At 38.3% G+C, this 25374-nt stretch overlaps 1 protein-coding gene and 1 long non-coding RNA gene across 5 annotated transcripts; one reads left to right on the forward strand and one right to left on the reverse strand.

Annotated features, from left to right (window-relative positions):
• The first annotated feature begins 1143 nt into the window (after positions 1 to 1143).
• Positions 1144 to 23921, forward strand: LOC120413051 (fatty-acid amide hydrolase 2-B). Of its 4 annotated transcripts, none has more exons than XM_039573747.2 (3): positions 1144 to 1395; positions 22105 to 23575; positions 23633 to 23921. In XM_039573747.2, the coding sequence occupies exons 1-3, from the start codon at positions 1310 to 1312 to the stop codon at positions 23729 to 23731; spliced, it is 1656 nt and encodes a 551-aa protein (XP_039429681.1). In that variant the 5' UTR covers positions 1144 to 1309; the 3' UTR covers positions 23732 to 23921. The 4 variants fall into 4 exon arrangements, with proteins under 4 accessions (XP_039429681.1, XP_039429682.1, XP_052565591.1 ...); XM_039573748.2 differs by lacking the exon at positions 1144 to 1395 and adding an exon at positions 9015 to 9154; XM_052709631.1 differs by lacking the exon at positions 1144 to 1395 and adding an exon at positions 9213 to 9358.
• LOC120413052 (uncharacterized) lies at positions 3227 to 3897 on the reverse strand. Its single transcript, XR_005604898.2, has 2 exons — positions 3418 to 3897; positions 3227 to 3356 (listed from the first exon to the last, which is right to left on the reverse strand). It is a non-coding gene; the product is annotated as an uncharacterized LOC120413052 (long non-coding RNA).
• Positions 23922 to 25374: the final 1453 nt, after the last annotated feature.

Raw genomic sequence — 25374 nt, forward strand, 5'->3', positions numbered from 1 at the left:
TTTACATACATTTACTAATTCTAATCGAAATACACAAACCAGTTAATTTGCATTAAATTGGGTATATTTTCGTGTAAAAATTCATAGTTTTTCATGAAATGTGGTCGCCATAATATGAAATTCACATAACCAAAATATTAAATTTGTTGAACAACATTTTTCTTCACATTTAAAACTTGTTTTTTTTTCATCCAAAATAGTCATGATTTTCAGAGAAGTCTGTTCAACCAATCATGTAGGTATTTGGGTGGATTTAGCAAAGTTATCAAGTTAATTTATAGCACTGACCGTCTTACCCCACATGGGTGGCCGTCTTACCCCGCGTATTTCATATATGATTCGATTTCAATTATTTTTTAAAATTGCTGAAAAGTATTGAAAATTGGTTTTTAGACCAACTAATTGATGTCATTTCTATAATGGACTATTAGTAGAACAATATGTACCTGATTTGAGATCAAAATAATCTGTAGTGTTAATTTTATGAGACTTCTCCCTTAGGGTGGCCGTCTTACCCCCATCTCCCCTATACAAATTCATGAAAATGAACACAAACGTAAAATTATTTTTTTTCTCGCACCATATTCTCAACAAACGCGAGCTGAGTCAGCAAAGAGAGAAGAGACGCCTCGTTAGTTATCAGCCTGTCTGCGTGTCTGGTCTGCAGCTACACCAGATTTGGAGGAAACACCGCAAACGTACTCGTTTGAAGGCGAGAAATGCTTTTACAATGCGCGTGTTTGTGTTGCAGGCCTTAACAACTACCAATAGAATCATAAAGAGAAACAAAACTAACAATAATGAAGTATGACCCAGTTGCGCTTTGGAATCGAGAAACGACCACGACGAAAACGACGACTGCAGTGAACTTCGACTCTCCGACTGTATGTATAGGGTAGAGTCTCGTGTTGATGTCCACCGAAATTCCTTAAGTGCGCATAACTTCTGAACGCAATGACAGATTTGCGTTTCGAGCTCTGGTACCTGTTTGACCCGAGCCGACGACCATAAACCGGTGACCAACGTCAACACGTTGTCGTCAAACCGGTATACTCACCGTAACTGCAAAGTCTCTCTCTCTCTCTCGCTCTGCTAAAAACAAAACAAGTTGTTCAGAATGTCTCCAGCGGGCATTTCATTAGATACTCAGTTACGTCGTAGCGTTCGGGCAGGTTAAACGTGCAGTCGTTTGCATTTCTAATTTCGGTCCAACTTCGTCACCAACTTTATGCAATCGCGTGTGCGGCACTTTATTGATCTGAAGGTGTGAACTTCTGGTGCGGACGAAAATAGGAGCCTGCCGCGGAGAATGCTGTCCTACGTTTTCGTAGCCATCGAGCTGCTGCTGCAGATGTTCTCCAAAGGATGTCGGCTGGTGAAGCGGGAGTTCCACGTGTAAGTTCCAGTAAACAGCGTTGTGAAACTCGTACAGGGTGTCGTGAACTTGGAACCCTGACCTTCGAGGTACAGCGGGATACGCAATCGATACGCAGTCTCTGAAGCAAGATTGACCCCCTCCCTTCGAGGGGAATCCGAGTCTAATGTCTAAAGTTATGTTGTGGTTGAGTAGCTTCCCCCTTAATCGATTTGGGGAGATGCCGCTCTTTGGCCATGCTCGCATACATTTCTGATACGGGAACAGGGTTGGTAATATCTGATTAAGGGCCAATACGCAGCTCCAAAGGAAAGGGGTCATGAATCAGCTTTAGGTAAGGTATGCACTTCGGAAGAAACCGGTCAAGAAAAAAATCAAATGGGCAGCAGCGGTAGCGAAAGCAAGCCAGAGAGGGCGAAGAAAAGCCCCAAGAAAATGTTCCCTCTCTTTTGTCCTGCCGTTCGTAAAGCTGTTTCTTGACCCCCTTTCTTTCCAAGAGCATACCTGCGCTTACGAACAGCAGAACAAAGGAGAGGGAGCGATTTCTTGGGGTAAAATCTAAATTACTGATCGAATTTTAATGAAAAAAAATGGTGTGTAGTTGATTTTTATTTGTGATTCTCATTGTTAGCACCAATTATAAACAATTTGTTGTATGCAATCATTTTTCATCTATGACACCTGCTAGTGAAGTAGAGAAATCGATTTTCCGCTGAATAATCCCGGTGATGATTTTCCAGTTTCCTTTACCGATTTTTCGTGCTTGAGAGAGGAGAGCCAAGTTCCCTTTCGATTTTTCCCTTGATGAGCGTCAAAAGATTTTCTTTTGATGAAAATTCTTCCATCGCTGGTAAACAGTTTGCAAAATATAATTGTTATTACTCTAGATTTTTTTCTAAGCTGTACTTTCAACATATCCAAAGCTTTAAAAAAACGTTACTTAAACCACCTTTAGGTGATTGGTGCCTTCCTCACATTCATAAAGTCAAAAATTCAGTCAAAATAGCATCATTCCACTTGACACGTTTCACAATTCAACTTTATTACGCATTTCTTTTGATAGGGTTTTCAGACCTTCAATCTTTCTGGCTCATCGGCAAGGTCTGATAAAAAAAACCTATCCAATGATAGTTCGCATGGAAGATTCGGACAATACACTCAAACCCCGATGGTTTGACACCAACTGTTGTCAAACGAACGGGGTCACAATTTAGTTGGACATCCCTTTTACACACACACAGAGTTGCTCTATCCTGCATTTTTCGTGAGTCTTTTTGTAACATCTTAGGCTATTTTCACAAAAATTTTGAACGAATAAAAATCGTGGGCTCACCTTCAAATTGACTATTAAACTTAAAAATCAAAAAATCTCATAGAATTGGCGTGTGTTTTTCTTTCAGTGTATTTTTCAGAAAGCCCGTCAAATTTTCTACAAGTTTGTCTTTGACCTCTTTTTGATACGATGCAACGGCTTCGAGATACAGAAATATTTAAAATACGAAATACAAAAATATTTAAAACGCTTACACCCTTCTCAAATGTCATTATCGAGTGAAACTGGCTCCATATACACACCCTGACTGACGGACGGGGCCGACAACGGCCCGAAAACCGCCCGACGGCTCGACAAAACGGCCCGAATTCCGACGGTTTGTCCGACGGAATTCGGGCCCTTTTCGTGCGTATATGCAACACTTTGTCCGACGATCGTCGAAATCGACGTTTGAGAAAATCGACGTTGACGGGCCGATGTCGGGCCGTATTCGGGCGACTTTGTTATTCAGATTGTCCTGCCATTGTCTGACACTTATTTTTCGGATTTTTGGATTAAATACATGTAAATACAAGAGATTTCAATTGCAAACAAGCACACTTTTTATTTTTTCAGGATAAATACTGTTCTTTACAATTTTGTTGTTGTCTTCGGCTTACTTTTGCTTGCCATGGTTGATACATACATGCAGGTACATTCTGCCTTCGTCTAAAATAAAGGTTTTTTCATATGTAATCATAACGAACAAATGTAATCTGAACATATTTACCACTTCTTCCACCGCCTCGTCTCAGATGACCTGATGGTCATCGGCACAGACTGTTGTCCTCTTGATCGGAGATCCGAATCCACACCAATCGTCGTGGACCTCCGGATCGGTTCCTTCGGCGACGATAGCCTCTTTCAGCGCAATTGGCCGCGGCCGGTTCCCGTGCGGGGGAATTACTCGTTCGCACTCAGTAATCTTAGAAATAAATTGAAGGAAATCAATCTTATCGGAATGAAAACTAAAGTCAAAGTTGATCTGTCATAAAATTTCATCACCGCCTGCCCAGTTTTTTACTAGCCGATCAAAACGCACGACAAACGCTCGAAAATGGCAGGACTCAATCTACTTCGAGCAGATAACGCTTCAAATCGCACGACCGCGGGACTTCAGTCTAACAGGGAAAATTGCTTATATAAGCGTAAAATAACTTGTCTACAAAGTTTCATTGAAATCGGAGAGGGCCGAGAAAAAAGTACCTAAAAAATCCAGTATTGAACTGGAATTGCTCAAATAATAACAACTTTTGATAGGGTTGTCAGATCTTTAATGTTTTGGGCTCGTAGGAAAGGTCTTTTCAATACCATTGTATAACATTCTTACCTAAAACACCCTTTTTACAATCTTCTGAAATGTAGTCAAGATCATTTTTTTAGCATAACTTTTGAAGTACTTAACTAAACTTGCTGATTTTAAATAGAGACTTATGGGACCCCAAGACGGATCGAATGAGACCAGAATGGTAAAAATCCGTAAAGTCAATCAGGAGATAATCGAGTGACAATTTCTGTCCACCCACCTACACACATCCACACAGACATTTGCTCAGAACATGATTCTAAGTCGATGTGTATACGTGAAGGTGAGTCTAGGTGGTCGAATTAAAAAGTTCATTTTTCGAGTGATGTTATAGCCTTTCCTCATTAAGGTGAGGAAGGCAAAACATTAATTAATCCACCGTAAGGTGGTTTATGCCTCAAATTAATATAGTTTTTATGGTTAAATAAAAATGTCTAACCTACAATGTTTTCTAAATAATACTTCATATAGGGGAAATATGCCCATTTTAAGCCTAATAAGCGGTCGTGTTTGAATGATGCTGGATAATCTGGATAGTTCCTTGAAATTCACTAAAACCAAGTACACCAACGAGTAGAGCAACTTTTTGTGAACATTTCTGTTTATTTTCACTTTTATCGAAAATTATGCTATTCCTTTTACAAGCATTTACAAAAAAATCAAAACTGCATTCTAATCAATCGAGTGCATTGAGCCACGCCCATTTTTCTATTTTCAGCTTAGTTCTTTTTTTCTTCCAGCGCATTTTGGGTCTGCTTAGTGCTGCCAAAATTGATGAAATTTTAAGCGAACACTCACGAAAAGTAGCAAAAAAAAAATCGAAAAAAAACACGAAAAGTAGCATTTATAGCGAAAGTTTCCTGGCAGCACTTGCTCACTCCAACAGGCGCTGCACCACACTCAAAATAGTTTTCACCACAGTGTTGCATGAAAATATATGCGATTATTTTCCATAACGATGTTCATGCCAAATCTACGTGAATTTCAGGAGGCTAGGCTTGATCCTTTTTCTAACACACCAATACAGTCATGAACCACATCACATGAATTTCACGACAATGTTGCGGTCAGTTCACGCAGCCTTTACCTTCTCGAAATGTTATATCCACATTATTCTCCAGTGTTTTTTTTTAAATACAGGGTGATGGGGGTGAGTTTTGTTCTCCTTTTGTGAGTTCAGTGATTTGTTAACAAAGAAAAATTTGATATTATTTTTTCCTTTTATTTTCAAATTTTCATAAATCACATCACATTTTCCTTACTACATCACACCACAAAAAAACACACTATCACAATTCACTTTTTGCCTTCCTCACCTTACTGAGGAAAGGCTATAAAATCACTCGAAAAATAAAATTCTTAATTCGACCTCGTAGACCCACCTTCACGTATACCTATCGACTCAGAATCATGTTCTGAGCAAATGTCTGTGTGGATGTGTGTAGGTGGGTGGACAAAAAAATTGTCACTCGATTATCTCCGGACTGGATGAATGGATTTTGACCGTATTAGTCTCATCCGATCCGTCTTGGAGTCCCATAGGTTTCTATTTAAAATCAGCAAGTTTAGTTAAGTACTTCAAAAGTTATGCTAAAAAAACAATTTTGGCGTATGTCCGGAAGATTTAAAAAGGGTGGTTTTTGCAAGAAACCCTATCATGTGATACATTTTCAGAAAGGTATTAAAAAGACCTTTCAAATGAGCTTAAAACATCAAGGATCTAACAACCCTATCAAAAGTTATTAGCACTTAAGTGTTATTTATACACTTTTTGGAGGCCGGATCTCAGATATTTCAGTAAAAATGATGTCCGGGTCCATCATGCGACCCATCGTTAGTTAGATAATTGAAAAACCTTTCAAATGAGCCTAAAACATCAAGGATTTGACAACCCTATCAAAAGTTATTAGCACTTAAGTGTTATTTATACACTTTTTGAAAGCCGGATCTCAGATATTTCAGTAAAAATTATGTCCGGGTCCATTATGCGACCCATCGTTAGTTAGATAATTGAAAGACCTTTCAAATGAGCCTAAAACATCAAGGATCTGACAACCCTATCAAAAGTTATTGGCACTTAAGTGTTATTTATATACTTTCTGGAGGCCGGATCTGAGATATTGTGATAAAAATATTGTCTGAATCTTCCATGTGAACTTTCGTTGGATAGGTTTTTTTTATCAGACTTTGCCGATGAGCCAGAAAAATTGAAGGTCTGCGAACCCTATCAAAAGAAATCAGTAATAAAATTGATTTGTTAAATATGTTAAGGGAATGTTGCTATTTTTACTGAATGTATTAACTTTATGAATGTGAGGAAGGCACCAACCACCTAAAGGTGGATTAGGTATCGTTTTTATATTGTATTCTATTCTGCGACATCAGCACACACACGCAAAAATGGTCCAGGTTTGGGGCTAATCGCTTGTAGCTTGCGGACAGTTGGGCGGCCTACCCTTTTACCGACGGTTGTCGGTTTTATACCGGTATCTCGATTGCAAACAATGGTCACGGCCACGAACAGTATACCGACCGATACTTCCATCACCTTCTTCGCAGCCTGCTTGACTCCCTTGGAGGCCGGTCCCGCTGGGCCTTGCGCACCTCTTGCCTAATGCTACACTTGGCCATTGTGGTGGAGGCTCCGATTAGGCGTGCTGCCATGGACGTTCTGGATCCGTGGTCTAGAAAATAAGAACATATAAATTTAATGCAATGCTCTTGGCTAAATACGATAAAATTATGCGCATAATACTTACTTTTCACGTATCGATTTCAAAGATCAATACTATTTCTGTTCCGGTGACCGATGGCAAAAACTATGTTTAGTCGATGAGAAGCAGCAGCAAACTGATTGGCGATTGCCCACAGCCTTGCACGCCTGGCTCAAAATTTTCAGACAGGAAAATCACGCAACTTTTCAACTCTGCTCATCGTCGTCACTTTTCACCACAATGTTGCATGAAATGATCAGTGGATATTTTCCATACCACTTTACTTGCGCATGTGACATGAATTTCATGCAAACCCAAATCAGCTGACCCGCAAGCCACGCCTCCAAATTTTCAGGCATGAATTTCACGTGGTATTTTGTTGTGTGAGTGTAAGCTGCGTGGAAATCAAGCAGAGTTGACATGAATGTAATGTGACTGTTGCATGACTCATGCAAAACGTTGTTTTCAAACGAAAATTGGTTGCCACCGGAATTTTCATGCAACTCTGTGGTGAAAGGTTTTTTGAGTGCAGCATGTTGGTGGTGTTGGTGGCCACCCTTTGTTCTTTATTTGCCTTCGCTTCTCGCTCGGTTTTCTTCAGCCTTCGATTAGAATCAGTATTCAAAATTGAAACGTAAAAAGACTTAGCGCGTTTATTTTTTTGTTGGTGCTTGCTAATTATTTACATTTTTCGGGATTATTTTTCAAGTGAGTGACTAAGTAATGGTCAAAAGAACATGTTGCCGGTAGTTGGAGGCAATTTTATATCTTAAGCGCTTTGAAATCGTTAGCACAAGTAAAAAGATTTTGATGGCGACTTTCGTTAAGCAGTTAACCTCCGATCTTGCGTGTGGATGTGTGTGCCACCAAGATGATGAGAAATGGTCTCGCAAAATAGATATTATAATCAAAAGTGCATTAAATTTGATCTTTTTGGCCAGTAAATGGCATAAATTTGCGTGCTTACTCGAGGCGGTGCTGTTGCTGGTAAGTTTATAGCCTGAAAAGTATTTTTGGAGCTTTAATCGAGCATCAAACTCTCCATATGACGAAGATAGGTCTTTCAAATAGACGGGGTTCATAACAAAAACCACCCTTTTTACAATCTTCTGAACATCAGCAACAATTTTGGAGTACTTTTCTAAACTTCATAATATTAACTAGGGTCCTACCGGACGGATCAAATTAGACCAAAACGGTCCAAATCGGTTCAGCCAGTCCGGAGGTAATCAAGTACATTTTTTTAAGTGCACAGACTCACATCCAGACACACGCACAGACATTTTTTCAGAATTTTATTCTGAGTCGATATGTATACGTGAAGGAGGGTCTTTGAGGTCGAATTAAGAAGTTCATTTTTCGAGTGATTTTATAGCCTTTCCTCAGTAAGATGAGGAAGGCAAAAAGGGCCTAACTATACACATATAAACTCTACATATTTTTCAAATCGCTTCGCTTCGGATTCGGACAGACTGGATTTCGCCATGTGATGTGATAATTGTCTAAGCCCAAGTTGCTTGGGATTGATAATTGGGAATAGAACCAATTCCACCTGAACCAGATTCTCACCACCATGACAGCCGTCCATTGCCGGCCGCTCCCATCTCCACCGCGCACTAGGGACAAGGATAGGGGATTTGGAAGACGGGAAGTGTTGATGCTCCACTTAACATTCCAACGCCCCCTTAGAGGGGGTGACATTGGGTCAAATGAAACTAAAATGATGCTCAAATACAACGATATGGTAAAAACAAGTCATCCAACAGTGTTTCTTGTTCGAGGGGATCGTATTGACACGCTACAATGTTTGAAGTGGAGATTTTCAAACATTTGGGTAGTTTTCGAGCAATTCTAACAAAAATATTAGAAAAATGATTTTTCTAGAGGTCATTTTTGGCCAAAAACGTACCCCAACTTTAGACAGCTGCCAAAATAACAGAATTTGTTCTAGGAACGAGATTTTTTCAGCGAAGTCATCTTAAGATGTCCCCTACACAACCCTTTCAACAGAATTCATTTTCATTGAGAAGAACCTGAGAAATTGTAAAATCCGTAAAAAATCACTTTGACCCAATCTCACCTCCCAGACCCAATGTCACCCCCACTGACGGTATCGATCGTTTGATGATTGCACAAAGAAACCATTTTTTTTAATTTGTTCAAATCAGTAACCAGCACCGATTCCAATTCCCATCACTGTCTAATGTGTGTTTGGACTCCAAACTTTGGAGCATCATGTTTCGTGAGCATCTGCCGGGAGTGGTTGAAACTGAGAGAGAACATGTCAGCAGTACCCGAGTTCGGCTTCGGAACAACACATCAACACAGCACATCAGCAGTATAGTGCAGCAGTGCAGTGCTACGTACGTGCTAAGCGATTAACTCCCGGGTTTTTACTTCTTTTACACTGGAAAAAAGAGAAAGCCAGTCGTTTTGGGAGCTGAAATGTGAGTGTTTTGGGGTTTTGGTGGGTTTCGATTTGTTGAAGTTTCAAGTGAAAATCGCTTATCAGAGGGTGATTGTGGTGAACTTTGTGGCATTATTGATTAAGAAATCTGTGAGAAGCTGAACTCTGTACTGAGAAAAGTCTCATCGACGGTAGAACATTGGTTCGTCAGACGGAGAAGTAGCACAATCAGCTGCAGTAAGTGGTGAGCTCTCTCTTTCTGAAATGTGTACAAGTGCGTTCGTCCAGTACAAGTTCAAGTATAGTCTCTCGTTGAGCAGGTTTCCCAGATAGGTAATGAAATCAATTCTTGGAAATGGTAATTTCTTACCAAGAACTGTTGAATAAGGCAAGTCATATAGAGAGAGGTATTGGACATTTGAAAAAATTGCGCAAAAAAATATGATTTAAATGAACCAATTTTTAAGTAGAAAAATAATATCAAAGATTTATCAAACTAGAATGGTTTTTACCTGATTCATACAAGACGATATTCAGTCTGCAAATTCAGAGAAAGTCTGAGCCAGCAGCATAAGCATAAGGTATGTTTGCAACATAATGTACGTAGCATACATACGGTCACGGTTCGTCAAAATTTCCTACATATAGTGGTGGCACTACGAGTGGCACTTATCTATTTGCTGATAATGTGCAAATTTTCACACTTAGAATTGTTGGTCGCCCGACACGAAATTCGGTGACCTCTGGATTATGAGTCCAGAGCGAGATCCCATGGATTAACACGGACGGGAAATCATTATTACAACAAACAAAACAACATTGAAACGAGTTTGAACCTAAAATAACCCGACAAGTGTGAAACCACCCCGTGAAATCGATTTCCCTCGGCAAGTCTAATAAATTCACCACGAACGGTGAAACCAATTGATTGGAATCAATTATGTTGTGTGATTCTATCGCTATGATTTGCTGACAACCGTTTGCAAATTTGGCATCTTGGGTAATCTTGTTTGCATTTGATACATTTAGGTAGCTAAGCTGTTGCACAATTTTGAATGAAGGCATTTAAACGACGCTTGAAGGTCTCTGGCTAGTGGCCTCGAAAGTTCAATGTTATTTAACAAAAAATGACAAAGCAGACGATTTGAGGCGAGTCAAATTGGAACAGTGTTTGCTTTCAGAGGATATTTTTGTAAGAAATTTTGTCTTTCAAACATAACAAACAATTCATTTCCGGAAGGTCAAATTGTTTTCTTTTTTGTAGCAAGGAAAACTTAGAAACAAGTTTCACGGAATTTTCAAATATTTGAAGTCACAATTTTAAATTTGGTACCTAATATGTAGGGTTAGTGAATTTTCACGATTTCGCGGACAGCATGAAATAAGTGAAATTTAAAAATTTCCCTGAAATTCGGAGAAATTCAGCTGTTTCTTCAAATTAATGCTTCAAATAACATAACATAATTAATAATTTCAATTTAAAATTGGTTTATTCAAGATTAGGTGAAATTTAATAACTGAAATTATTTTTGATCTTAAAAATCATATCCTATTTTTTAGTCCTGTTCAATACTCACAATATTTGAAGAATCGGTTTGATGGTTTCCGTTGAAAAATTCATAAAACTTACCAATATTAAAACTTTTCTGCATAAAAATGGCAAAATATATGAATTTAGATATTTTTTTTTTACTTTTTTTGTTTTTTTTTTAACTGATTTTGAATAAAATTTAGGAGATTGAGGAGGACATTATATTATTGTTGCCTTTTGAAAAACTAGACCAAAACTTGCTTCAATATTTTATTGGAAATGTCGCAGGCGATACAAGTTAATTCAATAATTTGGCCACTTTCTGCATGAAATTTTAAATTAAATATATTTAAGATAGAAGATAAAGCAAATCAGTCAAAACAATGTAAGCTTTAAGTAGATTATAAAAAAAATCTATCAAATTAGTGCTTTTTGTTATTTTGACCCTACCTTTTCAAGATTATTTTAACATTTTTTTCGTTCCGTGAAATTTGTAGCGTGAATAATCAGTAAACCTACCTATATGATACATATGTTTAACCTTCCCTTGGTATTAAAAAAAATCACACATAAGGTTTTGGGGTCCTTTTCGACCCCAAACTTTAAAAAATCGTCAAAAATCCAGTTTTTGACCGATTCTGGTTCTTTTGGTCACACATGAAATATTAGGACGTCCCCTTTTCGAAACTGACCTGGAAAACCGAATTTGGTCACTGTGGCCACTGGAAATCGGCTACAACCGAAAAAGGACCGTTTTGAGACCCCAACTTTGACGACCTGTATCTCCGGCAAACCAAACCAATCAGGATGCTCAGGGTTGCATTAGACAGATATTTACCTGTACTTTGACCACAAATATTAATATCAGGGCCAGGTGACCTACCGGTTCCGGAAATCCGGAACATCCGAAAAGTTCATGTTTTACTGTTTTTCACATATATGTGATACCAATACTCTCATGATAGTTGAAATTGATCCATGAAACTTACTAAAAACACAATACACGATTGCCAGATCCACTCTGGAGTGTTAGTGGTCACTTCCGGGTAACCTGGAACCGGTTCCCGGGTACCCGATGAACGGCCAACTTGACCTTTTTGGTGAAAACCCAACATGTTGCACATTAAACTCCATGAAATTGAAAGATATGTCCATCTTTGATAATACCGTTATTCACCGAGCCATCCTGACCAATCTGGAACCGGTTACCGGTGGCCCCTTAGGGACACTTCCGGAATATGAGATATATCCTATCATCCGACACATCAAACTTCTTGGAATTGAAAAATATGCCAATCTACGGTCATGCTGTTGTTCGCAGACCCATTCTGGCCAATCTGGAACCGGTAACCGGTGGTCCCTTGGGGACACTTCCGAAATACGAGATATACCCTATCATCCGACATATCAAATTTCATTAAATTGAAAGATATGTCAATCTACGATCACGCCGTTGTTCGCTGATCCATTCTGGCCATTCTAGAACTGATTCCCGGTGGCCGCTTGGGGACACTTCCGGATTATGAGAGAAAACAGAGAGGTTCTGGCAATCGTGTATTGTGTTTTTAGTAAGTTTTATGGATCAATTTCAACTATCATGAGAGTATTGAGAAATTAAAAGTACAACATGGAGTTAAATTTTCTGTCAAGCTGCTGTGAAGTTTACCATGGCAGCTGCGAAAGTTTCACTCCATGTTACCGGCTCACATCTCTCTTTTTAATTTCTCGATTGGTGAAATGTGTATTTATACTATAAATTTAATAACAGAAAAATTCAAGGCTCTAGCATGTATATAGCAAAAGTTATGGCAAATTTAAATTTCAAAAAGGCCGAAAAGGACTCCAATACCGTAGGAAGGTTAAATAGGATCCTAAAGACCTATGAAAATTTTTATGTACAACGGTAAAAAACGCGATTAAAAACCATTTTTGATCTTTTTTTTGCATTTAAATTAAAAAGAAATGACAAAACACATCTTTTCCATGGATCAACTATCGAGAAATTGAAAAGAGAGATGTGAGCCGGTAACATGGAGTGAAACTTTCCCAGCTGTCATAGAATACTTCACAGCAGCTTGACAGGAAGTTTAACTCCATGGTGCACAAACACATTTTAAATCCTTTGCGGTCGTACAAAGGGTCATTGTACTCAGAAAATCAAGCTTAATTTTAGGACCCAATTGATCAGGCTTTTCAAACATTATCTCACAATAAATGATGCTGTTTTGAGGTTTGTTTGTTCTTGTAATGAAGTTTATTATGTTAATTTTTTTTTGCTTATTTTTAAAATTAATAATTGAATCAATTTTGTTCAAAATTCAATTTTGTGCGTTTCTCGCTGAGATGCGGTTATCATTCTGCTCTAAAATTTATCTTTTCACAGAAAGCCCTAGTCGCACCTTCATTGATGATATTGACTTATTCAAATAAAATTTTATAACTGTATACAATTTGGAGAAAAGTAATATTAGTGTCGGTGGCTTTTACGGCTTTTTGGAAACTCACCCGATATTTATACCAATTGACTCAGAATATCGCGAAATTAAAAGTGAAAGTGGTTGCGTGCAACATGGAGTTAAACTTTTGGAAGTGCCATGGTAAACTTCACAGAAAGTTCAACTCCATGTTGCAGATTTGACAGCTCGATAAAACTGTCAAAAATGTCACCCAGTTTTCAAAGCAGGGGTTTAGGGTTCCTTCGGTCGCTATTGAATTGTTTAAAATTTCGATAAGTAGTTCAAAAGTTATGTACAAAACTGTGTTTTCACATGTAACCGAGTGTTAGATTAGTGGACAGAAATGGACTCAATATTGATCCTTGCACTGTAACTTGGATTTGGCCCGCACTTTTCTCTCGCACTTTTGATAACAAAATTTCCAAAAACTAGGCAACCAGCAGTTCTCGAGTTTTTTTTAAAAGGTCCAATAAACCAAATTTCCAGTTTTTGCTTTTTGGGTGTTTTTCAAACCGCCTTGAGTCAGGGGTATCAAAAAACACCCAAAAAGCAAAAACTGAAAATTTGGTTTATTGGACCTTTTCAAAAAAACTCCAGAGTTGTTTATTTGCATTTCCTGTTCTGTTTGACAAGACTTTTACATTGTTTAGTTTGAAAACTGCGTGAAAAACTTATTATTTTATCAAAATTATTTTAAACCAGTGTTACTACCCTGTACGGTAACTGTTTACTTCACAGTGGTGTTATCTATTGATTAAAATTTAGTTCATTGAATCTACCAGTAGAGGGATATAGCGTACAACAAAAGCGAACCTGACGGCAATTTCGAGAAACACCCCGTCAGGTGTTCCATTGCGTAATACCAATACATATTATACATCGTTAGGTAGGTAATTAAAAGATCTTTCCAACGAAACATAAAATTAGACGATCTGACAAATCTGTTTTGAATTATGATCATATAAGTGATATTATCTGTAGAAAAATTATGCCTGGATCCATCATTCATGGATAAGTAATCGGGAGACCTGCCAAACGATTCTAAAAGCTTGAAGATCTGGCAACCCTGTATCAAATTATAACCGCTTACGTAATATTTGCGTCCTTTTATGAAGCCGGATCACAGCAATTTGGATGAAAAAGTCCGGATCGAGGTCCGGATTCACCATGCGACCCGTCTTTTGATAGGTAATCGAAAGACCTTTTCAACACCCAAAGTTAAAGAACGAGAGGATAGTCCTCACGAAAAGAAACGTGAGGAAAGTGCTATTTTGCAAGAGTACAGTCCTCTCGCGTGTTCATCCATTCATTTGAACAGTTCATCCTATTGAGTGGCTTATATGGACAAATGGCCACCACTTAGTCACCGAACCATGGTGGCCCATACGGCAAAGGCACGGTTCAATATGCCGAAGGTTTTGGGTTCGAGTCTCGGTGCCGGTACTTTTTTTTGACAGATGAACTTTTTTTGAAGATGAACCCATGAGTAAAGTACTCTCGGTAATTTTGGGATTTATCCTCTCCGTCCGCACACAGTACCATTTTACTACCAAATCGTGCTCTTTATCCTCTCGTATGCTGATGCCCAGTTCTGGGTGCACATTGCAATGATTGTAAATAGTAAGAAGGCCCCAACCACATAGGTGGATTATGGTGAAAACTCTCGACAAAATGATAAAAATAACTATCCAGCTCGTTCCTTATATAAACATCAACTTTCAGGAACAGGATAGACTGTTTGTTTACATTTCGTTATTGTTCCATTCACATAGTTTTGCTTGAACTAACCTAATTCACAGACTTGCCAAAAAGCTCTACTTTAGCTCCAAAAACAAACTAAAATTGGCTGCAGACTGCATGAAATTTAATCGTTTATTGAATTAGATATAAACAAAACGTTGATCAATCTCACGTTAGTAGACTCAAGTTCAGCAAGGTCAGATTCACGATTGGTAGTGGCAAATAAAACTAAAACCAGTTCAGTGACTCCGCGACCTTCTTTTTTTTTCAAAATTTCACATCTAACCGATACACAACGGTTCGATGTTTGGACAAAGTTGAGCAACACCTCAAAAACAAACTGACCTGCGTCGTTTTAGCCACATCTAGCAGCGTGGGGACAAGATTTTTACCATTAGCTTGTCACATGTGACCGTTAGTCCCTTTTTGGACGCTCTCCGCGTCGGCTAGACATCGCGCGCGTACTAGTATCACTCGCGAAGACTTAGTAGTGCCGTGGTTTCGGCCAGCGACCTGGAACCGGTCCAAAGCGCGGTCTGAACTGAGTTTATTAGTTTGTGATTGTTTGGTTTTGGTGGCAAATTATGGAATCCACTAATGGTGTGGACACTGATCACGCGTATGTCCTCACATCCGACAAGTGGCGTGCGTTGGCCAACGTGGACAAGGTCGAAGTCATAGTTGAACCAAAGCCGCCAAAACAGAGCGAGGTGTTGGAAATTGGTGAAATGGTGCCGAAACATGCTTTGCTAAGGTACGATATTGGGTACAAAGTCCGCGAAATTCCGATTTGCGGAAGGGAAAGATAGACGAGCAATAGACGGAACGAGTTTCGTCAGTCAGACACATAGAGGAACGTGCACGTGATTTTGAAAACGTGGTAGTCGTGTTGTTTTGGCGGGATTGAGAACGTCAGGAGCATGACAACCTCATGTGAGTTGAGGCGTGACTCGGGGTCATCGGTTACACTCGTTACAATTAGGTCACATAACTGTTTCTTTTAATAGATACATATTTCGTTATTAGAGACATATCTTTTAATATCTTTTCGTCCCCTTCGTGCAATCTTGTCACAAGTGCATTTTGGCAAAAAAAAAATCACAATCGCTTTATCTTCTTTCAGGCAAATCGGAATGGCACAATAATTGTGCCATTACGATTATTCTTACCCCACTCGACTCAAAAATTTATTCAACAATTTTCTTTAGAACTTTTAATATTGTCAAAACAGTTTGACAATCGAACAATTGAAAGTATTGTAATGCATTATTTTTTTTATTGAAACTGTACTTCCCAAACACATACTTATTTGAGCTTTGACCAAACAGACACAAAATACGTTATTCAACGCCATTTTGGTTATTTCCACTGTATATTGATTTTTCAAAACCTATGCTAAAGCTAAAATTAACATTGTTGTTAACTTGATTGCTGTTAAATTTCTATTTTATTGAAACAAAGAATAATTCACAAGCTTTCTATTAAAAGTGAAACATTTGTTTTTTATTGTATTACTTTTCCAGATCTCTAAAATTTACCAAACATTAAAAAAATAAATCACACTTTTAAAAATGTTTCCTAAAACAATAGATTACATTATTCCTTATGATAAAATACTTCATTCTAAAAATTTCAATGACAAAAAATCTATGAAAAAATGTCACTCAAAAATAAAAATTAACTATAACTTAAAAATAACTTCTTCTTTTTTACAGTTTTGTGGGATAAACTTGAGAAAGATACTTGCAGATATTGATTTGATGAAAATTTCAAATCAAGGATTAATTAAAAAAAAATATGTTCATTAGGGAAGTAAGACGATACTGTAGGGGAGAGTGGGGAGACGTGATCCCCGGGGACACTTGATCCCAAGTCTGTATCTCGTCAGCATGTGGGTAAAACAATTAGCTTTGTTCTAGAAAGTTGTGCGAAATTAACTAAAACTCATTGTAGAAAACAAAGCAAAAAATTAAAAAATGTTTAGATTGAGTTACGCACCTTTTTTTAAAACGAGCTGCAAATAACTTCCAAGAGATCTTTTTTTCTTTGTTTTGTTATGTATAGAAAACACTCAAAAATTATTCAAAAAAATATTTTTATACATGAATTGTTTGATAAACTTATCAACTCCAAAACCCTTACGCAGTTGATGTTGGATTTATCTTCATACTATTTTTACAATCAATTATTTAAAAAAAAGTGCGTTTAGGGAGACTTGATCCCTGCATTTTTAGATCACTGGAATCAGCCTCAAGATTAATTAATTGGGCTGGGTTTTCATACATAGTTTCCTTTAGTATAGTTGTACATAACTTACTGCAGTTTGAACCTTTTTTCAAAAGTTTTGTAAACAAAAATTTCCAGCTTTTGTAAACATGCTTAATTTTGGTCTAAAAAATAATATTTTAAGTTTTTAAATTTTTACATACTAAACTTGTTATGTTTTGAACACAAATGTACAGGTATTATGTGAAATTGCTGTAACTTATAGAAAATTAAAAGTTTGGATGAATAAGAAACATGTTGCTTAAGATTTCTTCAAAATGTTGACAGGGGGATCAAGTTACCCCTAACATTTTTAAAATGCCGGTTTAAATTTTTTTTTTTAAACGCTTGGCATGATTCGAAGAATTCATCTGATGAAATACCCTTATTAGCCAAACATAGATGGATGTTTAAGCTTTCAATTCATGCAAAAAGTTTATAGTTTTGTGAGAAATTGACAGAGTTATGTGCGATACAAAAAAAGGGGATCAAGTATCCCCACTCTCCCCTATACAATGTATACAGTAGCAAATTTCGCAAAACAAACAAAAAAATATAAACAAATTCGAAAAGGATGTTTTCAGCACTTAGATTTGGAGCACAAGCTCGGAAAATTTTTGCTCAATTTTCAAAAACATTTAAAACTTTTATTTTTTCAATTTCAGACCTTTTTAAAAATTTAAGCAAAAAGGAGCTTTACACATTGACATATCTAATCTAATTTGCCAAATTAACCAAAAAATCAATAAATTTTATATGTCATTTCCAGAAGTTTGGTTTCAAAACATACCAAAACTTAATAGAATGTATTCTTAACTTAATACATATTTTACAATCGATTTTGCAAGTTTTATTTTTTTTTTTATTTCAAGCAACAAGTTTTATTTTACCTTCTTATAAGGCTTTCTAGTTTACCACCCCATTCAAAGTATGTTTACATAGCAGCTGGGGTTTGTTTGCATTAGATTTGCTCTTTCTTTTTAGTAAATGTTTTTGTTTTGTCAGGCGACTTCTAGCTGGTTTATTTTGACAGACCGCCCGATATATCAGCCAACAAATTTCGCAGGACTGTGACTGCTTGTGCTCGAATATTGTTTGCATCAGGACACTGTGACGAGGAGATCGTTATTTTTGGGTTAAATTATATTGTTTACACTGGGCCTAGAAAGCTTTATTGTGGGCAAATGCTTCGAACAAAATTTACATTAATTGTATCTATTTTTTTTAATTTGCTTATTTGTTTCTTCTTCTATTGTTTATAAACATATCTGGAGTTTTTTTTTAAAAAAAAGGTCCAATAAAACAAATTTTTAGTTTTTGGTAATTTGGTTTATTAAACATTAAAAAAAAATAGATATATAGGCAATTTACTCAACCTTAAAAAAAACTCAAAAAAAAGTTTGAGGCTGTTTCTCAAAAATGATAAATGTATTCATAATGTATATTAAGGGTGCACAGCAACTAAGAAAGTTGGTGTCTTCTTATTCCAAAATTGTCGATCTTTCGGATCCAATCCTGTAACAAACTTATTGTAAAAATATGTATTAAACCTTTGTTGTATGTAATGTTGCCGACAGTGGTTTAGAGGACTAATCAAAAAAGATAACGATAGTTCCTATAATTTTGAAGATATTTACTAAAATGCGTGTTACAAAATGCTTGATGTGCACCGTTAACCCTCTACTGCCCAAATTTTTTTTCGAAAATATTCATTTTCCCGTGTTTAGGAGGTCGTTTTGAGCAACTTTTGTTCTACGAAAAACTTTAATTCTCTTGTTTTATGTTTTTCTTGTTTTATTTTTAGTATTTAAATTTGCATTTAACTTGTTCAGTTTATGTTTGTTTTTGGTAGTATTTGGCCTATTCTACCACCTTATATAATTACATTGTGCCTATCTATTTTTTTCACGTTTGTACAGTTACTTTTTCAATTTTTTGCATGTTTTTCGCATTTTCTCCTATAGAATGGCATCATCATCATTTAAATTGCGGGAAAATGCGTAGAGGCATAGTCTGGGGCACTACAAAAATTAATGCATACTTCTTTTTACTGAAAATATAGGAAATGTTAGTAAAAAACCCGATTTAATATCACCAGAGGTGAAATAGAGCCTTTCTTACAAAATGATGAAACTCCGAGAAATATATTGGTGCAATTATTTTTTCAAAAACATAATGATACCATCCAGTGAGAATTTTACCAAAAGCTTCGAATCTTTTAAGGCTAAACCTCAACCATTTTTTTTAATTTCAGAAGTACATTATTTGTCGCAAGACATTTAAATTTAATTAAGAAAAACATATTGGATTGACATTATTAGAAAAAAATAAGGGGTACTAAGTCTATAATGTTAGTCTATGATTAACTTAAAAAATATGTATCGCTATTGCACTTTGTCGATCAATTATGAGAAGTCAGAAAGAACACATTCTCGCGCAAGCGTAAAAGCGCTGGCGTTGAAGCTTCGACTTGACGACTTTTCGAGCGAGAACGAGCCGGGACTTCGAATTTTATGTTCAGTATATGATTTTGTATAAATCCAAAAATTTAATAGGAAAAAATAGGGTAAAAATAAGACGAAAAACACTAAAATCGCTATATCTCTTGAAATACATTTTCAAAAAGCTTCAAATTTTGGGCCCAAACAGTTTATGGCGCATGTTTTCGAATGGCTTTTTGTTTGAAACTGAATTCTTTAAATTTGATAGTAAAACGAAACTATTGGCACTACGCCCCCCGGGGCATGGCCTTCCTCTAACGTGGGATTTCTGCTCCAGCGCCTCTGACGAGACAGGAGAAACCGGGACCGACGTTTTACTTCACCATCCGATAGAAGCTCAGTGGATAAGGCGGGAATCGAACCCGCGTCTCATAGCATCATCGGGATCGGCAGCCGAAGCCGCTACCCCTGCGCCACGAGACCCACAAATTTGATAGTGTTATCTGTAAAATAGTCCAAAAAATACCTCTAAAAATGGCTTTGACCACATTTACTGGTCGAAAATTGTGAATCGAAAAATAAAATGTTCGTCTCCGACCCCACGGCTACAGATCTGGCTTTTAAAAATTGTGGGTTTTACGAGCGGTTTTCCAGTGATGGAAGACACAATTTTTTAAGAGCGGATACAGACATCGGCCATGTATTTCAGAAAAAGAGCTCTCAAAAATCAGACTTTTAGTTCCGGGTTTCGGGCCAAAATTCAATCAAAAGAGCGCATCTAAACCTTCAATTTAGTAATAGGATTTTTTCCTGGGACGAATCCTCGCCGTGCACGATTTTTTTTAGATTTCTGAAAAATGCGTTTTTCCAAAAGCAAACCTTAAACCTTTCTTTTGTAAGAAAGGCAAAAACATAGCCAAAGTTAACCCCTAAAAAAGTGACATTTTTAAAAACATTTGCAAAGTCACATAAAACAAGTTAAAATTCCAACCCAGAAATTTTCGAAAATTTTATGAGTTCTTCTTTCCAATGCTTTTTTAAGATCAAAAATCGTTTGGAAAATTGATTTTTGGCGATTTTATAGATCGAAGCCCGTCTAAAGGCGGGGTTAGGTTGTAGAGGGTTAACACACTTCAAAAATTCGACTTCATATCGAATTTTGTTGATGAGCTTTCAATTTTTTCGAATAAAAAATTTATCCACTCAAACCCCGATGGTTTTACACGAACTGTTGTCAAACGAACGGGGTCACTTTTTAGTTTGACACCCCTTTTACACGGAGTTCACACACACTATCAAACGTTTGTTTTGACAGTGTGCGTGAGCGCCGTGTAAATAGTGACACTTTGTTCGATTTTTAACTGCTCTAAAACTGATGTCCGTATCCAGAATATTTGACTTCTTTTTGACGAAACCAATGATAAAGAGTTGCTTCTCGAAATTTCGTGGATATCTGCTCAGTTTTATAAATTCTTATAAAATATCTAAAATATTTCCGCAACAATTAAAATGCTTCAGGAAATTTCTGCTTCGATATTTAAAAGCCTTTCATTGTTAACCACTCGGAAGCCTGACCCTTGTCAAGTCATGTAACATCAATTTTCAACGGTACTTAGCAGACCGCACTATCTAGAAAAAACCTCACCAAATTGTCTATCGTGCTGTAACCACTCTGGACAACGACAGTGCCGTAGTAAAACTGCATTGCGTGTCTACACTGTCTAGTCCCGGCGAGGCACTTGAAAGAACCGCCTAGACATGGAACGTCGTCACCGACGTCAATGGAAACGTACACGTGAGTTCGACGATGCACTCGGAATAAATAAAGGGATCCAGGTGAATTCAAGTTGTCTCACAGAACCAATATTTGCCAACTGGGTTGGGTGAATCAAAGTCCTATTTGAACGGTCGATTATCTAATCGTCGACAAAGTTCCTAAAACTGATCCGTTCGAGTTGGAAACTGTTTGATCAGCAGGATGTTTGCCGCAAACAAAGGGTTGATTGATTTTCGCCAAGATCAAACAGTTGCTACCTGCTAGGTATACCGCGCAGACTTGTGATAATCACTTTGATGGTGGAATTTAAATAATAACCGGTTTGTTATGACCGGCTTGCCCGCAATGCGTAAAGTTCATTTCAGGGTACAAAGTCCACTGCATGACCTGTTGCGAGAACGAAAAGTGTCTTGCTGGAGAATTAGTTATCAGTTAACCCTTAATTACGGTGTAGAAGGAAGGAAGTACGGGCAGGTATCTGATCCAACGTGTCTGATCCGTAATTAGGAGTCGCGACGCGACTAGGGCAATAAACTACTTAATCTTAATTGGTGTAGCGGGTTCGGAATATCTCTTTTACATCTGGAACGGATGTTCCACTAAACTCAACTGCTCACGTTTTAGCCACTCCGCTATTACGCCACAGCTGCGACATTGAATTCGGCACTTTACGTGCGTCGCTTTCAAGTTCACGTTTTACGATCACCGCAAGTGGTACCGCTGCAAAAAAAAGCAATCCGACTAATCGTAAATATCATTTCTCCCCCTTCTGATCCACAGCAAAATGAGCTGGGCAATTCGGCGATTGCTGCGTGGGGCCATGCACCTGTTCAGCTTGTTCGTCGTTCCGTACGCGTGGGCCGTCAGTGCGCGGATTCGGCACAAGAAGCTTCCGGCGATCGAGAACCCACTGTTGCAGATACCGGCCGTTACGCTGGCGGCCAAGATCCGAACTGGGCAGCTTAAGAGCGAGGACGTCGTTGGGGCGTACATCGAGCGCTGTCGGCAGGTCAATCCGATACTGAACGCGATCGTCGAGGATCGCTTTGAACAGGCACTGGAGGACGCTAGGAGGATCGATCGTGAGGTTGCGCAAGGGTTGAAGAGCGCTGAACAGATGGCAAGGGAGACGCCCATTTTGGGAGTGCCGATCACGATCAAGGAGAGCTTGGCGGTACAGGGAATGAGCAATACTGGGGGACGGAAGTTGAAGAACAAGCGGATTGCGCAGAAGGACGCTCCGGTGGTGGCGCAGGTGAGGAAGAGTGGAGGAGTGATCCTGTTGGTCAGCAATACACCGGAATTGTGCATGTGCTGGGAGACGTACAACAAGTGTACTGGTTTGACGAAGAATCCCTACAACCAGCAGCGAACCGTCGGCGGATCTTCAGGGGGCGAAGCAGCGTTGATCAGCTCGGCTGCTTCGCTGATCGGAGTAACGACGGACATTGCCGGATCTTCACGACTACCCGCTGCCTTCGTCGGAGTCTTTGGTCACAAACCTTCACCCTTTGCGGTGTCCCCCTACGGTCACAACCCATCGTGCGAGGATGAATCCTGGGGTAACTTTTTCACCCCGGGCGCCATGTGCCGTTACGCTGAAGATCTCCCGCTGCTCCTACGAGCCATGCACGACCCAGAAGGAACCCCACTAACCCTGGACTCCCCAGTTAACCTAACCGAACTCAAATACTACTACATGGACAACGACGGCCCAACGGGACTCACCCAGCCAATCGAGCCCGACATCAAGGCCGCGATCGCCGGTGTCGTGAACCACTTCAACGCCCAAAAGGTCAAGCTAAAACGGCTCATCTGGTCCCTGGACATCTCCATGTGCAAAATGCTCCGCATGAAAGACATCGAAACCATCTACACCCAGCAAAAGGACGGCGCCCCAAACGCCACAATCGGCAAGGAGCTCCTTAAGTACCTCTTCGGCTGCTCCGATTCCGACCTTCCCTCCGTCGTGATCGGCCCCATGCAGCACATCATCCAGAACTACATCCCCAACTCACGGCTCGCCTTCCTCGACGAGCAAACCGAGCTGCTGCGCAAAGACTTCACCGACCTGCTCGGCACCAACGGTGTCTTCATTTACCCCATCTTCCCGAACACAGCCCACCGCCACTTTGAAATCTTCCACAAACTGGTCGACACAAGCTACATGATGGTGTTCAACACCCTCGGGCTTCCGGCCGCGTCCTGCATGGTCGGCATGGACCGGAACAAGCTGCCGATTGGCGTGCAGGTAAGCATTGACATATCCTGAATCGCTAACCAGAACTAACAGTACTCATCTCTGCAGATCGTCGCCAGTCCCGGCCAGGACCACCTGATTCTCGCGGTAGCCAAAGAGTTGGAGCGAAAGTACGGCGGATGGGTACCGCCGCCGATGGAGAAGTAAGGAAGCACTACGCGGGATGTGTAGTGCCCTCTTTAAGTACTCTAGTGATAGGTTGTAACAGAGTGTGATTGAAACCGTGCAAGACGGAACGGAACGTTAGGCTATGCAGCGAGGTGTTTAAGTTAAAGCTACCACGTTAGGTTATTGTTGTCGACAAATAAATGATTTTGGAGAAGTTTTATGCTACAAAAGAAGTCGTATCAATGATTTTTTGAAGAAAGCTCTCGACTCATCTCAGTTACGGACTTCACATTTGAGCATATTGTAGCAACTGAGCAATTCTCTGAGATTTCGGTCATTCGATTTTTTTTGTATTTTTTAATCCGGCTGAAACTTTTTTGGTGCCTTCGGTATGCCCAAAGAAGCCATTTTGCATCATTAGTTTGTCCATATAATTTTCCATACAAATTTGGCAGCTGTCCATACAAAAATGATATGTGAAAATTCAAAAATCTGTATCTTTTGAAGGAATTTTTTGATCGATTTGGTGTCTTCGGCAAAGTTGTAGGTATGAATATGGACTACACTGAAAAAAATTGATACACGATAAAAAAAAATTTGGTGATTTTTAATTTAACTTTTTGTCACTAAAACTTGATTTGCAAAAAAACACTATTTTTATTTTTTTTCATTTTTTGATATGTTTTAGAGGACATAAAATGCCAACTTTTCAGAAATTTCCAGAATGGGCAAAAAATCTTTGACCGAGTTATGATTTTTTGAATCAATACAGATTTTTTCAAAAAATCGAAATATTGGTCGCAAAAATTTTTCAACTTCATTTTCCGATGTAAAATCGAATTTGCAATCAAAAAGTACTTTAGTGAATTTTTGAAAAAGTGCACCATTTTCAAGTTATAACCTTTTTTAGGTAACTTTTTTGAAAATAGTCGCAGTTTTTCATTTTTTAAAAATAGTGCCCATGTTTGCCCACTATTGAAAAAAATATTTTTGAAGAGCTGAGAAAATTCTCTATATTTTGCTTCTTCGGACTTTGTTGATACGACCCTTAGTTGCTGAGATATTGCCATGCAAAGGTTAAAAAACATGAAAATTGATGTTTTCTAAGTCTCACCCAAACAACCCACTATTTTCTAATGTCGATATCTCAGCAACTATAGGTCCGATTCACAATGTTAATATATGAAACATTTGTGAAATTTTCCGATCTTTTCGAAAAAAATATTTTCAAAAATTCAAAATCAAGACTAACATTTCAAACAGGCCAAACATTCAATATTACGCCCATTTGAAATGTTAGTCTTGATTTAAAATTTTTGAAAGTATTTTTTTCGAAAAGATCGGAAAATTTCACGAATGTTTCATGTTTCAACATTGTAAATCGGACCTATAGTTGCTGAGATATCGACATTAGAAAATGGTGGGTTGTTTGGGTGAGACTTAGAAAACATCAATTTTCCTGTTTTTTAACATTTGCATGGCAATATCTCAGCAACTAAGGGTCGTATCAACAAAGTCCGAAAAAGCAAAATATAGAGAATTTTCTCAACTTTCCAAAAATATTTTTTCCAAAAGTGGGCAAACATGGGCACTATTTTAAAAAAATGAAAAACTGCGACTATTTTCAAAAAAGTTACTTAAAAATGGCTATAACTTAAAAACGGTACACTTTATCAAAATTT

This window comes from Culex pipiens, chromosome 3, assembly GCF_016801865.2.
Source record: "Culex pipiens pallens isolate TS chromosome 3, TS_CPP_V2, whole genome shotgun sequence".
Classification (NCBI taxonomy): Eukaryota; Metazoa; Arthropoda; class Insecta; order Diptera; family Culicidae; genus Culex; species Culex pipiens.